This window comes from Suncus etruscus, chromosome 15 (assembly GCF_024139225.1).
Source record: "Suncus etruscus isolate mSunEtr1 chromosome 15, mSunEtr1.pri.cur, whole genome shotgun sequence".
NCBI lineage: Eukaryota > Metazoa > Chordata > Mammalia > Eulipotyphla > Soricidae > Suncus > Suncus etruscus.
In genome coordinates, this window is record NC_064862.1 from 13,662,033 (window position 1) to 13,681,331 (window position 19,299).

Below are 19,299 nucleotides of genomic sequence, written 5' to 3' on the forward strand. Positions count from 1 at the left end.
ATGTTATGGATTTTCTTCAAATGCTTAAGCTTGGATAAAATTCTAAGTGGAGGATTTATTCTTTAATTTTGACTTTATTTTTATAACTGTGAATATTAAGTTATATGAGAGCAGTTATCACAACCCTACACCTTTTCTCAATAGAATGCATGTTTGGTTTTAGAAAAAAATCAGCAAGAATGATGGAAAGTACATGAATCAATTATAATTTTCTGTCCTTAGGTTCACCATATCCTTTGCTTAACACCACTTAATTTCTATATTCAAACTTCATGACATGAGTCAAGACATTTAGGTCTAAAACTTGATGGCCAAGAGTCATTGGCAAACTTACGACTATAATAAATCCAGCCACTTATTATAAAAATTGGATTCAAATAACAAAACACACCATTAAATTAGTCTTTCTGCATGTGTGTGTATGTGGTTATGTTTTCTGTACTTAAGAAATCTGGAAATCTCCTTGCTAACCTGTAATTTTAAGATCATGTAGTATTATTTTGTAGGGTGGTAAATTTGATTTTTGCTAAAATAGATCATAGATTAAAAATTAATGTTCAAGGGCCTGGAGAGATAGCACAGTGGAGTTTGCCTTGCAAGCAGCCCATCCAGGACCAAAGGTGATTGGTTTGAATCCCGGTGTCTCATATGGTCCCCCGTGCCTGCCAGGAGGTATTTCTGAGCAGACAGCCAGGAGTAACCCCTGAGCACCGCCGGGTGTGGCCCAAAAACAAAAAAAAAAAAAAAAGAAAGAAAAAAAATTAATGTTCAAGTCCCCCATCTTCCTTTGCCATCTATAAACAGTCCTTTAAACTTGGTTAGTAAAACTGCTAATTGTATGTAGAAGTAGAGCTGTGAGGTTTTTTTTTTTTCTTGTATTTTGTTTTTGGGCCACACCTAGAGGTTCTCAGAGTTTACTTCTGACTCTACACTCATTAATTACTCCCAGCAGTGCTCAGGAACCATATGGAATGCAGATACCAGGGCTCAAAACCTGTAAAGCAAAGCCCTCCCCACTCACTGTGCGATCACTCCTGCTCCCTAAAGCTCTGTTTTTCTGGTTAACCCGCTTCTATCTACCTTACCCGGTTTAGTTGTTAGCAGTTAAAATTGTCTGATATGTGTCATTGAAATTGATCACAGAAGATCCAAGTTTAGTGGAAGAGGCACAGTACCCTAATACTTATCTCTCTAGGGGAGAAATTAAGAGTAAATAACAAAAGTAGGCAAGAAATAAAGATCTATGAAAACACATGATACGTCTACCGTTTTATGAAGGACTGACTAAAGAACTCCTTCTGGACATTCTTGTCTGAAAGACAGTCATATTTCTAATATCACTTATTCATTCAGGAAATGTCTGTTTTATCCCTAATATTTGCTCCAGTCTTTGCTGGGGATAAGACATTCATCAATTCAAAGACTATTGATGCTGTCATGGGTTCTACTATCTAGATAGAGCCTTGTTTTCAAATATAATTAGCTAGAGTGAGAGCAGAAATACTGTATGTATGGTCAGCTTAAATACACAGGCAGAGAAAAAGAAGATTATTTGCTCTTGAGAACATTGGGAAAGGCTTAAGTAGTATTTGAGCTTGAGTGAGACCGGGCAATAGAATTCACTGGTGTTATAAAATAAAAACTCCCAGAGGGAAAATTCTCCAAATGAACCATGGCAGAATTTGGAGTGTACAATAGTACCTCACTTTTGATTATTTGTAGTATAAAGTTGAAAGACAAAGAAATTATAATACAGCATCTAATAAGGTGCCTTATAATAGCAGATATGGAATTGGACTGGGTGAAAGAGTACCTTTATGTGAGCATATATGTTTTTTTAATGTAAAAGGAAGAATACTGTTTTAGAACTATGAGAAACTATTCTTATTTCAAGTACCCATATTTTGTCATCTTACTTAGGCATCATTTTTTTGAATCAATGGGATAGAACAAAAACAAATTTGTATGTTAAATGTTTGTTTAGGGCCATTAGCCAAACTGTTAAGCATTATGAGAATTTTTTTTTATTTTTCCACATAAAAAAACACGTAAATTAAGCCTGTTTTTCCTTTTTATGTGTACCTTTTATTATTAATGCTATCAAATTTGATGACTTGTCTGCCCCCTTTTTTGTAGAACTATAATGGCTTTAGAAATATATATACTACTATAATTTTGAAAGCAAATTGTGAGAAAAAACAAATTGCATTTTAGCAAGTTTGTGTGTTTTTATCATTTTCCCTGCTGCTTTTATTCAACAAAGAGTTAAGTGCTTATTTGAAACCACAAGCTACAGAAGCCTGTGGTACAACATTTTTTCTGTTTATTATACTTCAGAGCCCTTGTAGTTAGAAACAGATGATAGGTGTGCATTGAGGCAATCCTATAAGAATCAGTTCCTAGAAGAACCCTGAATTTGGTTCAATGCTCTGTTGGTGCCATCTTGAATTTTAAATGGTATTTGGACAGTTGGTCCTACAGTTTCACTTTTAGCAACATTTTTGCAAATTATATAGCCATCTCTGCTTGAATCAAGAAGAAAACCACAAATGTATGATTTAATATATATTAAATAACTCTTCTACAATAATGAAATCCTCTTAAAACTCTTTTAAAGTGTCCTATTTCTTCTCGAATAGGTAAGCCATCTGTGTTACATATATATCATTATTTCTTGGCAAGTCTCTGTTTAGTAAGATTGGTTGAGAGGAGACCATTCTCTGTCATCCATTTTCTCTTGATTTTCTCACTATTCACATGTCTTCTTTTCTTGACCTCTTGGAACCATTTAATTTTTTTTAATTATCCCTTCTCTTTCTTGATCTTGTCGTTGGTGCTTATGTTAACTTCTAAAGTTAACCTTGGGTTCGAGATCCATCCTACAAAGACCACAGGAGATGAACAGCACTGCAATAAGGCAGGGGAGTTTATTTACCAGCATGCTGGGGTTGCCCCCTAAGGCAACAGCATTTGCTGAACTCTCAGGCTCCTTTTTATGGGTTACAGAGGCTTCAAAACATCACAGTTAACCTTTAAATTGATTGGGTATTGTCTAGAGTGTTTCCTTTTATGGCTAAATATCTGGAGTGGTACATTGTGGTTTATGGGGCCTAAGGGTCTGCATCAGCTGAAGTATCAGAGGGTCGTGGGCGCACATTGGATGCTCACAACCTTGTCCTCCCGCAGGCCCCAGGTGACTGTTCTGGCCTAGTCTTTATTCCTTAAAACTTGAGCCTGTCATGACTGAACTTAGGTTCACAGCAAAGCTAGGTTACAGTTAATTCTAAGTCAAGTATCTAAGTTAGATACTAACACTTACTTTTATTTATGTCCTAATATGAGGTACCAGATCAGACTATGACAACTTTTTGACACTAACTTGTTTTTACTCATCTGGTTTCCTCTCAGTAACCTCGCAGTTGTACACCAGCCACTGTATATTTCTGACAGCTTACATGCCATAAGTAGATCTATAACTAGACAGTTATAGAAGTTTAATATGTAAGAACTTAGTTCATGGATTTTGTTCTCAATCTTGTTCAACCCAGTAGTCCCTGGAAGAATTCTATTTAGTGACTAGGTAAAATAAAAATAGAGGCCAGAGCGATAGTACAGTGGGTAGGGTGTTTACATTGCATCCCATATGGTTCTCCGAGCCTGCCAGGAGAAATTTCTGAGCACAGAGCTATGAATAACCCCTGAGCACCACCAGGTGTGGCCCAAGACCAAAATAATAATAATAATAATCAGGGGCCAAAGTAATTCACAGTGAGTAACGTGCTTACCTTGCATGTGGTTGGCCAGATTCAATCCCTGATACCCCATATGGTCCCACAGCTCACTAGGAGTGATCCCTGAGCACAGAGGCAAATTAAAGCCCTAAGCAAGGCCTGGCGTTGCCCAAAACCAAGGCCTGGCGTTGCCCAAAACACAAATTAATAATAATGATGATAAGGAAGAGTGAGAGAGAAAATCGGGACATTGGTGGTGGAAAATGCACTCTGGTAAAGGTTGTTGTAAATTATCTGACTGATTATGAACAAGCTTGTAACCACAGTGTTTAAATAAAAAATTAAAAAAATAATAATAATGATAATAACCTTCAATCTTCCCTTTCTATTATACTTAATTTTAGGAAATCTTGTTACATCTATATTTAGAACTCATCACAATTGGACTACTTCTTACCAGCTGTTTGAAGCTGTAGTTATCTGTGTTATATGTAGTATAGGAGCTACTATTCCAGTAATTCAAAACTCTTTAGTGACATCCTGTCAAATCTAGAATTAAAGCCATTTTGCTGGAATGGTTTATAAACCCCTCTAAATGTGACTTATGTCTGTCTCCAACTTGCTTGCCTTATTTTTTTTACTACGGTCTATATTCTGCACAGGGTTTAGTCTATGACTTTTGATGACCTTTGCTATGTATTTGCTTATGGCATGATGCTGTCTTCTCTGCCTAGAAGGTTTTTTCCTTAATATTTATATCATTAGCCGCAATGTTTTCAAATATTTGCTTTATGGTACCTTCTCTTTGCAACCTATTCAAGACTCCTCTCAGAACTTCTATCTCACTTTGCTCTACTTTTTTTCTCTACCATAACATTCATCATTTTTTAGCCCAGCTGTATTTTTATTTCTGCCTTTCCTGGCACTCTAAGTGGACTAATGAATGAGTCAAGTTCTACGAAAGGCAGAAATCCTTTAGTATGAGTGTTAATTTTTTCATCTCCCTATAATCCTTTTTTTTACTTACTCAGGTTTGTTAAAGTACTTGAAACTATTTATAGTTTAACTATTTCTACTTAAATTGAATTTTTAATAAAGATAATTGTCACAGAACTATAAGCAGCAGTCTTTTCTTGAGAGCTATAAATAATTTCAATTTAAGGCCTGTTAGAAAATTCATCACCATTATACTTTTAAGCTTTAATACTATAGTCTGTTAATATAATACTTAATATAACATACTTAACATAATACTGCTTAATTTATTCAAATTTAAAGTAGAAAAGATTGTGTCCAGTGAAAAGAATTGGTTTATCTGCTTGTTGAGATAATTTTAAAAATGTACCTTATTATTTTAGCTTATGTGTTGAATCCTGTCAGATTCTTAGTACTTTTGGTTCTTTCTTTTTTTGTTGTTTATTCCTGGGAGCCATATCTAGTGATATGTACTCAAGGCTGTGTACTCTGGGATCCCTCCTAGCATCGTTGTGATGAGGGTGGGTGCTGGGTATTGAGCCTTGGATAGCTTCATGCAAGGCAAGTGCCTTATCTACTATACTGTTGCTCCAGCCCTTGCTCTTTCTCCTTATTACATTTGCTATCTTGAAAGCTGGTTGAGTAAAATTATGTAAAAACATTGAGAGTTCCAGGGAGATAGCTCAGGGCTCAGAAGACCCTTGACACCTGCTCCCATGTTACTTCCTTTCCTTACATCTTTTCTTACATCTGAAATGTAGGGGAATGGTATAGGTATATATTTAAACAGCAGTTTAAATCAACAGCAGTGAAATAAAAAGATCCAAACTACAATAACCAGATTTTAAAATGTACCTGTCGGGCCAGAGAGATTCACAGTGGTAGGGCTTTTGCCTTGCACCAACTGACCCAGGATGGATGGTGGTTCCCGGCATCCCATATGGTCCCAGGTGCCTGCCAGGAGCAATATCTGAGCGAAGAACCAGGAATAATCCCTGAACACCACTAAGTGTGACCCAAAAACAAAACAATATGAATAAAAAAAGATTAAAAAATAGGGCCCGGAGAGATAGCACAGCGGTGTTTGCCTTGCAAGCAGCCGATCCAGGACCAAAGGTGGTTGGTTCGAATCCTGGTGTCCCATATGGTCCCCTGTGCCTGCCAGGAGCTATTTCTGAGCAGACAGCCAGGAGTCACCCCTGAGCACCGCCGGGTGTGACCCAAAAACCAAAAAAATAAAATAAAAATAAAAATAAAATAAAATGTGCTTGTCAAGTTGCAGAAGGGAACTTGGGAACTTTGGTGGATGGAAGTTAACACTGGTGGAAGAATTTGTGTTAAAACATATGTGGGGACTGGAGAGATAGCATGGAGGTAAGGCATTTGCCTGGCATGCAGGTCTGTGGTTCAAATCCCGGCATCCCATATGGTCCCCCGGGCCTGCCAGGAGCGATTTCTGAGCATGGAGCCAGGAGTAGCCCCTGAGCGCTGCCGGGTGTGACCCAAAAAACAAAAATAAGAAAACAAAAAACAAAAACAAAAACAAACATATGTCTAACAGTCAACTGTCAATAACTTTGTAAATCATGGTGTTTTAAATTATTTTTAAAATAATACTGTTTTTTAATAATTCTGTTTTTGAAAAAATTTAATGGCATATAAGTATGATCTTACTTCTCATTCCTTTTTAAATGAATTTTTAATTATGGGCATACTAGTGTTTGTAAGAATAGAGATTGACTGTAATTTGGCCACAGTAATGAAGCCATTTTTTATATTATTTCTCTTTAGCATATTTATCTTTCATGTATTTTTAATAGCTCCCTATTTTTGTTCTGTCTTTTTTCTCATAAACTTATGTCATGCCTATTCGTTCACATTGTTGTGTACTTATTATCACAATAATTTTAAGGTGATATAATGGTGCCTCATATCTCCATATCAAAGTGAACATAAATATATACCAGGTGTTAGATATTTAAGTTGCTTTCAATTAAAAAATATCACAAATAATGTTATAATGAAAACATTTACAAGTGTAGCTTTTTCTGGATCATTTCCTTAGGATATGTTCCCAAAGGTGAAATTCTTGTTTCACACAATCTGAACATAGTAATGACTCTTGATATATTGTCAACCTACTTTCCCAAGTGGTTGAACCAATTTTCTGCTTCTAGCAATGCATAAAAGCAGTTTTACTGTACCCTTGCCTGGAATTTCTCATTTTGTCCCCCTTCACTATGAGCTTTATTTTGTTAGCATCAAACGGCTGATATTCTATGTCATTATGAGACTTCAGAAAGCAATTTTAGAATGTCAAATGCCTGATTCAAGTTCCTTGCCAAAGGAAATGGAAAAGGAGGGAGAAAGAGGTAGTGTAAGGATGAAGCCACTTTCTTTGCGGGCAGCTAACCCTGCTTTGCTCCCTAGCACTGCCTGTGATCTCCAAGCAGTTCCAGAAGTGGCCTCAAGCATGGCCATTTTAAAGTCCCTCACCCAAAGAAATTAAAAAAGAAATAAAACAGGAGAACTTGTTAGAAATGCTTGATTTAGTAATATCTAGAAAGATAGAGAATATTTTCATTGAAGAGTCGAGATATAATTTCTTGTGTGATTTGCAAGCATATTTTTTTGACCATCACACATCTTTACTTGCTTCTATATTTTGTGTGATGGTTGTTTAACTGAATACCTCGCACATGCAGAGTGTACCTATGACCACTGAGCTATATCCCGGACCTTATTTCTTTGTTCTATAAACAACTGTAGTCATAGACTTGTAACATTGTTTTATGCTTAGTCCAATATTTTGGCTCAGTTTTGGAGTATTGTATCATTTTATTTTTCTGACAATAATTTTTCCTTAGAAAATTTGAATTCAGTTTGTTCTTGCGAATTGAAAGCTAAGTTTTGGTATTGGTCACCCTGTGTTTACATAAATAGCAAGAAACTTTCCTCTGTGAGATATAGTGAATAGGGTCTGCTAAAAGTGCTTTGGAGCTGAGATTGATGGCAGACTTTGGATTTTGCATGTCTTTGAAATAGCTAGTTGTTCTGTGCACTGAGTAGATTCAAATTGTCTTCTAATTTGCCATCTCACCTGGAGTTAGCAGAACAAGATATTGTTGTCATTCGTGCAGACAAGTTATGGAAGAACACTGTAGCCTCATACAAAGGGTGTCTGTGTATACATAGTGTGTACTAAACTCTGATGTGAGGCTTTAGTCTGAAAATCTTGATCAGGCTTTTGTTCATTACTACATATATTTATTACAGACTATATGTGTATGTATATATATAGTTTGGGGACACATTGGCCTCTGCCTGTCATTAGGGTATATTCCTGGCTCTGTGCTCAAGGATCACTACTGGACATACTTAGGAGACTCTATGTAGTGCCAGGGGTTAAACACCTGTATCGTATCTCTTTGGCCCACAAAACAATGTTTTCAAGTACCCACTCACTGAGTTTCCTTTTTAGGCTTTTGTGAGTCTTCTGTATGCCTTCTGTCTCAAGTAGGAAGCCTCTACTCAGAGGCTGTGAGAGTATCAGCAAGACTAAGGGAGCCCAAGTGGGAGGCTGGGTCCCCTGTTTTACGTATAATCTGTGTATTGATTGTGAAATTAATATCAGAGCTGGGAGGGTAGAAGAAAGCCGTTGACCCATGGGGAATGTTTCTCACTTCTTATTTTTTTTTACCTGTGATGACCAGTAAATTATATAAAATATATAGATAAAATCTTGAAAAATTAATTTTGGGGTAGTCGCTGAGCAGACTTCTGGTTGTGTTCAAGGCACTGAACTGAAATCAGCCACTTGTAAGCTAAGCACCTAACCCTTTTACTATTTATCCAGCCCAAAGCATAATTTAGGGTAGGAGTTGCTTATTTGTTTGAAGCTACACCAGGCAGTGCCCAAGGCTTATTTCTGGTTCATTGCTCAGGGGTCACTCTTGGTGGTAGATAAGTGCCAGGAATCAAACCTTGGTCAGCAACATTCAATGTAAGTGCCCTACTTCCACTGTTATCTCTTTGGCCCAATAACTGTGTTATATGACATTCTATAAGAGCCCTTTTTTTTCCTGGTGTTCCAAGCCCTTCTAGGTCACTTCTAGCAACTGTTCACCAATGATGCACCAATTGCCCAGAAGTTTTTCCTTTTATGCCTTTTTTTAAAGAAAAGCACAGCAGGTAGTGTGTTGCCTTGCTTGAATTCAATCCCCCAGCATCCCCTAGAGTCCTCATGCCTGCTAGGAGAAATTTCTGAGTGCTGAGCCACAAGTAACCCCTGAGTACCACCAGATGGGCCCCCCAAAAATAAATCAGTAAACAAAAATAAAAATAGAAAACAAATAAATAAAAAATAAAACTGTTTTGAATCCTCCATTTTTTTTTAATTTAGTTCTCAGATTTCAGTACTAAGAACTCAGCCATGGAGGAGTTGAAGTACAAAGGCCAGAAGGCCAATTCAAGGAATAGAAATAAGAAATAGAATACATAGAAATAATTTCTATTCAAGGAATAGAAATAATTCAAATATAATTCAAAATGCAAAAAAAAATTCAAGCTCAGAAATTTTATATGTAGGAAAGCACATTGGACAGCAGTGCTGCTGGTGGTGGAATTGTGGTGGTGCCTGGAGGTTGTCCAAATCTCGTTAGAAGTTTAGAGTTTATTTTGAATACAGCAGAAATCTATTTAATCAGGAAACAAATGGTTTTTTCTATCATTTTAATGTGGTCTAGACATTTTTTAAAAGAAAAGTGCATCCTTGTGAACTTGAGTGCTTAAAATATCAACAATTTGGATGATGACTTAAGATGAAAGAAAGAAAGAAGAGGCTCCAATTATAACTGAAGGGGTGAAGGATTGTCCCAGGATTTTGTATAGACCCTAATGTTTATTTCTGCTTTTTAAACTTCAGCCCAGCCATAACAGCTCCCAGTTTAGGACATCGGGGAGGCAAGGATTCCTCTCCGCTATCTTGGTTCTCTCAGATTCTGATAGAGATTTGCATGGTCCAGTCTATCCCAGGCACAGTATTCCATTATAACTGCTACCAAGGATATTGGCTGGGCAGTACCTTGACCATCCTCAGGAGGAGAATGAAGAGGGATTGATTGTCCTGACCCAAGCCAGTCATTTCTTTCTGCCTTCTTAACTTTGAGTTCCCTCCTCACTCACAATTACAGAAGGGAAGAAACCTCTCAGACCACTCTGCAAGGTCATGTAGACACTCTTTTTTAGGCAGGGACCATTGAGTCAGGACCAATTCATTCATTTTGTCTCTCAGAGATGTTCCTGGGGGACACCCTGATCAATAGATCGGGGTCTATTTTATCAAAGGCTGCTGGGTTTCTAGAAATTCCATTGAGAATAAAAACTCTGCAATAGTAGTACTTAGATTTGGATATTTGAATTAGGTTTTCTTTACCTGCCATTCCTGGGCTTGTTTTAGTTTAAATGAACCAGTAGAAGCTAATTAAGGAGAAAAATAATTAGAGATTAAATTGCCTTCCTTTTGTTTATTCTCTTTTTCTTCAATTGCTTTCCTTTAATTGCCCTAATCTATTTCTAAATTCTTTTTCAATAAATGGTTCATATATTTCTTTGAAAACAAAGACTTGTTTTCAAACCCATTCTCCTTTCTTTATATTTCCTGACTATTCTTTTTTTTTACATGTTTTTTTAATAATTTGTGGTCCTTAATACAGTAACAGTAACATTATTCTCTTTTCTTCTGTAGACGATAAGTTCCAGAGGAGTTGAAATTGTGATTTTTATTAAGTGGTATTTTTTATACTTACCATATTTCCTTGAATTTTATTGGGTAAAAAACCTTCACTGGAAAATTCTATCCTGTACGTCCAATGAATTTTGGATGAGGCAGCAGTTGAATGTTCTATTTTTATACTAAATCAACATGACATACAGTGAGAAAGCTGTTCACAATTAATTTTTAGTCAGACAGTGTTTGGACACCTATTCCTTCATTCATGTTCACTTTTCTCCATCAATGTACCCAGCTTTTGTCCTGCCTCCCCCACTCAGCCTGTCCTATGGCAGACAGTTCTTTTTTTCCTTTTAGGCACTATGGTTTGCAGTATTGTAACTAAAAGATTATAATGCAAATCACCTTATCTTTTTATCACTCCCCATTATTATTGTTATAGTGCTCCCTTCTTTGGCCTAACTAACTACCTTGCCATATTATAGCAGTCTTTATACCAACAACCAGTCTTCCTGGCTTTTATTTATATTGTCTTTGGATATTATTCTCCTGCTATATTTCTTCATATCTTGAAAATGACTGATCATTCTATGTCTGCTCATCTCCCACTGATTCATTTCACTTAGCACAGTATTCTTCGTGTCCATCTATGCTTCAGCAAATTTTATGACTTCATTTTTTCTAATTGCTATGAAATGTTTAATTTATAACTAACTTTTTTTTTTGTTTTGGGGTCACATCTGGCTGTGCTCAGGGGTTACTCATGGCTCTGTGCTCAGAAATCGCTGCTGGCAGGCATGGGGGACCATATGGGATGCCGGAATTCGAACCACTATTCTTCCTAGAACTACAGCATGCAAGGCAAATTCCCTACTGCTGTGCTATCTCTCCAGCCCCTATAACTAACTTCTTTATCCAGGTTTTTTTTTTTTTTTCTTGATCATTTGGTTTTTTTTCAGATTTTGACTGCTATGAATAGTGCTACAGTCAGCATAGATTCCTTTTCTGCTTTATGTTTCTGGACAATAAGGATATATTCCTAGGAGTGAAATTGCTGACATATTGAAGCTCAGTCCCTAGATTTTGAGAAATATACATATTTTTCCCATAAAGGCTGGACCAGTTTACATTTACTTCAACAGTGAATGATAGTCCCCCTCCCCCTATCCAACCCAAACATTCATTTTTTTTGTTTTGTGATGAATGCCAATAAAAAGACAGTCCACAGATTGGAAGAAATCTTTTGTCCACCATTTATATGATAAAGGGTTTGACCCCAAAACAAAAAAAAAATGCTTCATTAAAGTATTTTGTTTGGTGGCTTCTGAGAAACCAACAGTTTTATGGCTATGATTATTGTTATTATTATTATTTAGTTTTAGACCATTTTCATTATCTTAAAGAAAAAAAAACTCATATTCATGAGCATTCTCTCGCACATTCCCAAATCTTCCATCCCAAGGTAACTTTTCTCTATGCATTTACCTATTGGACTTTTTTTTTAAGTATTTTTATTTTGCATGCATTCAAATCTTTAATCCATGTTGTAACATGTGTAAGTATTTAATTAACTTGTATTACTGAATAAAAGCCCATTATGTACATTCATAAATGTATAGCATTTTGTTATCCATTCACCTGTATGTAGATAGTTAATTGAATTGTGTCCATATTTGACGATACATAATATTGCTAGAAAAATTTATATACAGGTTTTTATGTGTGCATATACTTTCAGCTGCCTTGAATACATATATACATATATTTATATATATAAATTCTACCTAGAAGTGGAATTGCTGAGTAATGTGGCAAATTCTGTGCTTAATATTTTAAACAGCTGCCAAATTGTTTGCAAAGAGACTGTAGCAATTCAAGGCATTACATTCTCCACCAGCAGTTTATGGGAATTCCAACTTTTCCACCAGCACTGCATAAGAATCCAACCTTTTCACATTCTCAATAACACTCGTTAGTACCTGAGAATGGGATTGTTTTGAATGAAAATATAAAGTCATTAAACAGAAAAACATCCAATTATGTTACACTCATTTAAGGTCGCCCATGTATAAATCCCATGATATTAAAACCTATATCTGAATCACACTTTGTAGCTCTGTATACAAAATAACTCTGTTGAAAACTAATTATCTTATCATTAATGTTCACCAGGTGGTTAGAAAATACCAGGGTTTCTTTATGTGTAAATTGAGAGGCAAAGGGTGGTGAAATGACTATGTGCATAATCTCATTGAAAGTTAAACCCATTTTGACATGCAATTAACTGTAATTGAAATAGGACAAATTGAATAACAGAATTAACTTTGCGAAATAGAGTTATAAACGGAGGTTTTTAAATATGTGCTCTTCTTTAGGATATTTATTTGGGTGGTGAATTGACATAGGATTCAAACTTTATGTATTTATCTATAGTGATTCCCACTTGTCTAAATTTGCCTTGCCTCCTTCTTACCTAGGCATATCAAAGGAGTTTACTAGGCCTTCTCCCTGTCAACACAAACTGTGCAGAGGATTGTTTTAGAAGACTTGGAATTTAATGTGATCAAGAAAAGGAGATCGAGTCATTAGTTTTGTAGTGCTTTCTCAGACTCAGACTTGGTTTTCATGAATCGGAGAAATCTGATCATGATATTATAAAGTTTTTTCTCACCCTATCCAGCTCTTCAGTGGTGTCATATTGCCCATTACCAGATAGAATGCCTAAGACAATCATCAGTTGCTTGGCTCCATCTTTAGCCTGGGCTCTTGCTTCTTTATGTTATGAACATTTTTATTTCCCTGCATCATAAAAGGTGATAGATACGTCTAGGGAATATACAAATGATTAAACAGAGTAACAGGGCTTACTCATTAAGTAGAATCCATGGGTGGGCTTCACGGCAGCTCCTTGAAGAAGGGAATCTACTGTGCAATTATCTGGGAAAGAACTTTCCAGATAGCTCAAAATAGCCCAAGAAATAACCCTTTGTGAGGGCTTCCATGTTAAAAGCAAAAAGCTGTCAGACAGCAAGGATGTTGACAATGAAATATTGCTGAGTAATTTTTCTGCTGACAAATATTTATTTTCTTTTGAATGTTTGAAATTCTAAAACTTGTTGAAGACAAATTCCTCCTTTGTCATCATCCTTACCACTCTATGACCTAATGCCCACTTGAAGATTAACAATAAATAGAAATTAATAGTGAAAACTTTTATACTTAAGCTGTATGTGTTGTATTATCTTTATTTTCAAACATAGGTCTGTTCTACCCTCAGTGAAATATATGAGAGAAATACTCATAGTGTTCACTTGTAAAGGATTGTTTCTGCTTCTTCTTTTTTTTCTCTGAGCCTTATTCTTTCTATCCACCCCATTTCTTTTTAGATATTGTGACTTAAAATACTGCTAATGTTAGTTTCCCGCATATACTATTCGAACTACTGAAGTGACTACTCTTTGCACTAATGTATCAAGGACCCCTACTAAGTACCTGCTTCCTTTTGTCTCCAGATAAGCTTAGTTTTATTTATCTAGTTCTTTTTATTGATCTAGTTCTATTTAGTTCTATGGTTTTATTAATCTCCGGTTCTGTTTCCTTTTCTTTTTTCTTTTATTACTGTAGTTTATAAACTAGTTTATAATACATTGTTTCTGGCATTCATTGTTCCAGCAAAAAATTTTCCACCAATATTCCCAGTTTACTGCCCCCTCAAGTTTCCCCCCCGCCAGGCACAAATTAATTTATTTTATATTGCTTGTTAAGACTAAATGGCTATTGCTTGTTAGAATTAAATGGCTAATAGAATCTCATGGATAAAAAAAAAACTTCAGTTAAGGAAAATTGGTGGAAACTGTTATACAGTGATATTACTAAGTCACCACCTGAGGCTTTATTGAGCTATTTGTTGCTTATTAAACCCTCTGTGTCGTTTTGTTTAGGGAAACTAGTAGGTTTCTATGTTACTTTCCCATCTAATTTGGTGAGTTAGTTATTAGGGTGTCACCAAAGCAGCCATGAACACTGGGAACTCCAGGTTCCATAACACTTGGCTTATAAGCTTGCATATGGGTGGCTGAAGGATTTAGGCATGGTTTTGGGGCCTTTTGGAAATTCAGGAGGTTGGAAGAAGGTTGCCTGCCTTATTCTAAGAAGACCCTAGGGTTTTCGTCCCAAAACCAGTGTACCTAGAGTTTCTGTCTTTTCAGGTGTCTCTGCAGAAATTAGTTGTAAAGCAGTGAAGACGGACCATTGGCATGATGGCAACTGTAGGGTGTAGATGTGGCAGCCTGGACTTTGGCAGGGAGGTGACTCAGCCTATCTTCCTCCAGGGGTGCTCCACAGTTTTAAGCCTGAAGATCAGTGTTCTGGTAATTTGCAATTTAGTTTGCATATCTTTCATGACTAGTTGTAAGTGTGTTGGGCTGTCCTGATAGAGGAAGTTATAGGATGTGAATGTGGCTCTCCTTTGTGTATAGAAGATGATTATATTAATATTTCCAGATATTTTATTTACTTTTCATTTACTGCAGAAGATGAGGAGTTAGCTTACAAATACTTTGTCATTCCAACATAGTTAGCATCAAATGTTGTTAAAAATAATAAAAGATATATTCAGAAGGAAAGGCTTTATCGATTCAAAAATACTGTTCAAATTCAATATTTTAGAAAATAAAGCAAATTTTGCATTTTTATTATGCATTGCCATGGGACTGCTCTAAAAGCAAAATATTAGAACTAGTAGGTGTTTGTATTTATAATTAAAGAAAATAACAGGGGCCAGAGAGATAGTACAACAGTAGGGCATTTGCCTTACATGCATAGTTTCTCCCATTCTGTGGGTGGCTTTTGTATCTTAGGCACTTTTTCCTTTGAGGAGCAGAAGCTTCTCAGCTTAATATATTCCCATCTGTTGATCTCTGCTTCCACTTGTTTGGAGAGTGCTGCTTCCTCCTTGAAGATGCCTTTAGTCTCACTGTCATGGAGTGTTTTACCTACGTGTTGTTCTATACACCTTATGATTTCAGGCCTATAATCTATATGATTTCAGGTCTTTAATTCATTTGGATTTGGCCTTTGTGCATGATTAGGTGGGGGTCTAGTTCACTTCTTTTGCAAATGGCTAACCAGTTGTGCCAACACTACTTGTTGAAGAGGTGTAGCTGATCCAAGGCAGATGGTGGTTCGAACCCCAGCATCCCATATGGTCCCCAGAGCCTGCCAGGAGCGATTTCTGAGTGCAGAGCTAGAAGTAACCCCTGAGTGTCACCGGTTGTCATCCCTCCCCTGAAAAAAAAAAAAGAAACAGTATTAGCAATTTTGATTCAGCTAAAGTATTAAAAAGAACATGTGGAGATGTTTCTTTAGGGCTCTCTGATGTTAGTCACTGAATAAAGTTGATATTTAGAAACGTGGTCAATTAGAATTTTAATCACCAGATTTTTATAGGCACTGGAGTGAAAGTTTAAGCCCATGTAACACAACAAAAGTACTAAAGAAAAATTGCTCTGAGGATCGTAGATTTGCATGACAAACCTCTCAAGGGAAAATTAGTAATTGCCTCAGCATGAGAGAAGGAACATATTTTAAGATAATTGGAGACTGTCTTTTATGTGTTCTCTTTGGTTTAGCTTTGATTTCATGTGCTTTAATTTGTTTCTTAATTTCTTTTCCTAATATACTCAAAAGAATGCAAAACACTTTTGAGAATATCATTACTACTTGTGAAATTGCCTTCTTCTGTACCATTGGATGTAAATTTTTGTCAGAATTCTAAAAAATGTTTATTTGAAAGCTATTGTGTTTTAGCAACCTGACAGTAGTGATAACCCTAAAAGTACATTATGTGAAAGCTCAGTATATATATTATAACAATTACCCTTCAGAGCATAGTGTAGAAAAATAATTGGATATGTAAGTTCTTCTACAATCTTCTCTTTGATTTTCCTTGTTTATTTTCATCACTCATAAAATATATGGATTTCTGGGGCCAGAGAGATAGCATGGAGGTAGGGTGTTTGCCTTGCATGCAGGACAGTGGTTCGAATCCCAGCATCCCATATGGTCCCCTGAGCTTGCCAGGAGTGATTTCTGAGCATAGAGCCAGGAGTAACGCTGCCAGGTGTGACCCAAAAACCAATGTATACCTATATGTAATATATATACATATAAATGTGTGTATATATATATGTATATATATATATATATGGATTCTTTTCTCTAACATGGTTAAATAATGGCTCTTAGTCATTCACTTGTTCAGTGTGGTTACAAGTGATCTCATTGGAGATGTGCTAATTGTTTGTTGTGTACATTCAGTTACTAATTTGACTTATGCTTCTTTTTGCAAGGCTCTGACACGTGAATTAAAGGAGAAAGAGTATTCTGTCCTGAATGCCATAGACCAAGCTCGAGTGTTCCTGGCTGATCAGCCCATTGAGGCCCCTGAAGAGCCACGAAGAACCCCACAATCAAAAACAGGTGAGACAGTTTCTTTCATTCATCATTAAAACATATGAGGAATTGGTGGTGGGAAAGCTACAATACTTAAGGGGGTGTTCTTTTTTATAACTGTAACCCAACTACAAACTGTAATCATGGTGCTTAAATAAAGATACTAATTTAAAAAAATAATAAAGAAAAACAGCCTAGAAATCCATTTGGAAACTTCATTAGAGCTTTTCAGGATCTGATAGTAAATGTTTTTCAAGTATTATTTGACCCAAAGAGCCAATATTTGGGGCCAGAGCGATAACACAGCAATAGGGTGTTTGCCTTGCATGAGGCTGCCCAACACGGACCCGAGTTTGATCCCCAGCGTTCCATATGGTCCCCCAAGCCAGGAGCGATTTCTGAGCTCATAGCCAGGAATAAACACTGGCCATCACTGCATTTGACCCAATTCCCACACACACAAAGCCAATATTTAATGGATGTCTAGATTTTAAATTAAAAACTGAAATGACTGTATATTTTAGCATCTTTTTTGTAATGGAAATTAATTACATAAAGTTGATGGTTAAAACACACTAAAATTTTTTAAGCAATAAAATTGTATCTAACATACAGTTAAACAAATTACATAATAAGTAATACAGTAATAAAATTTAATGCAAAATAGCAACTTCAAAAAATACTCAATTTCTCAGGGCCGGAGAGATAGCATGGAGGTAAGGCATTTGCCTCAGTCCAGAAGGACGGTGGTTCGAATTCCGGCATCCCATATGGTCCCCCGTGCCTGCCAGGGGCGATCTCTGCGCGTAGAGCCAAGAGTAGCCCCTGAGCGCTGCCGGGTGTGACCCAAAACCAAAAAAATAATGCTCAATTTCTATAAGTTAATATTTAAAAATTGTTTTTCCATATTAATTTTGCAAATAGCACACTACGACACCTTTAAAATTGTATTTATTTACTGTATTTATTTTTGCAGTACTGGAAATCAATTACAGGGTCTCATACATGGTTGCTGGGGATTCAACCCATGTTGGTTGTGTGCAAGGAAAATGCTCTACCCATGGTGCATCACTCCAGTCCCATAATCTCAGTTTTTTAAAAACAAAAACTACAATATTTTTTTTATCTTTCGCTTCAATAAATGAAAGCATAGGCAAAAGACTCCACTTTTTTTGCTATATCCAGCTGTATATTACTTGTAAAAGGAATCCAGATAGAAAAATGCTTTTCTTAATGATAACTGGACATGTTTCAGACATTTAGACAATATTCATTTCCTATTCACCATGGTCAGGGAAGCTCCAATCAATCTCAATAACTTGACTGGTTAAACTTAGTGATATGTCTTTGTGTGCAAACAGACCATCTTTTCTAAAGTTCAGTTTATTTTTTCCTTGGTAATATCACTGTCCTTGAAGTTAGCCTACTGGAGATCTGATTCATTTTCAGGGATATTCAGGTTATCAGAGTCCACAATTTGCAAATAACTCTATTTTCCTTTGGAATATTTTCAATTATTTCTTTAAATATTCTGTAAATTATATACACACATATCCACAAAATATTTAAACACGCAGTAAGTGCTTACCATAGTTGTTGAATGAATGCTGAGTGCACTGGATACAGACTGGGAGAGATTAAAATTAAGTCCTAGGTAGTGCCGATGCTGGGGCAAGATGAAGCAGCAGCAGCAGCAGCATAGTTGTGTGTGAAAAGCCAGAGAGATACTGCTGGGTTTCAGGCACATGCCCTGCATGCAACTAACCCCAGATCAATCTCTGCCATAACATTTGGTCCTCCTGAGCACTAGCAGGTATGATTCCTGAGAACTGAGTTAAGAAGTAAGCCTTGAGCACTACTGGGTGTGGCTCCAAAACAAAACAAAATCTCACTAATAACAACACAAATATGTCAGTAGATTAGCTTGGCAAGGGAGGTCAAGGGTCATGCCTGGACAGGAGGCAGGAAGGAGAAATGTGTGGATAGCATCTGGTGCTGTCCATAGGGGCTGAAGTCAGGTGAAGTCTGTCTTAATCTGGCATTCTCATCTTTGATTCTCCATAACTTTACTCAAGGAAGAAACATTTTTATAATGAATTGCTTCAGAGCAATAAAGCTTCAATTTGCTATAAATTCTTCTATTCAGGAATTAGTTTGAGATTAAAGAAATACTGCTTTTCAAATTCTTAGTTTGCTGTTCTAGTCAAGATGTTTTCAAGCCCAATTTTTAAAAACTCTTTAGAAGGGAGCCAAAAAAAAAAGGACATGCCAATTTAATTCTAACTTTTGCAATTAAAAATTTATTTTAAAGTAGCGTTTCTGATCAGCAGCTTTTGTGCCTTCTCCTTTTCTAATGGTATTTTCTGTAGTTCAGGCTGTTTACTGAGAGTATTTTCTGTAATGCTGACT

General features: G+C 36.3%; 1 protein-coding gene across 1 annotated transcript in view; it reads left to right on the forward strand.

Annotated features, from left to right (window-relative positions):
• Window positions 1-19,299, forward strand: part of UTRN (utrophin) — a 576,171-nt gene that overhangs the window by 428,028 nt on the left and 128,844 nt on the right. Inside the window, 1 exon segment of the mRNA XM_049789386.1 lies at window positions 16,788-16,917. Coding sequence (XP_049645343.1) covers window positions 16,788-16,917 — 130 coding nt within the window.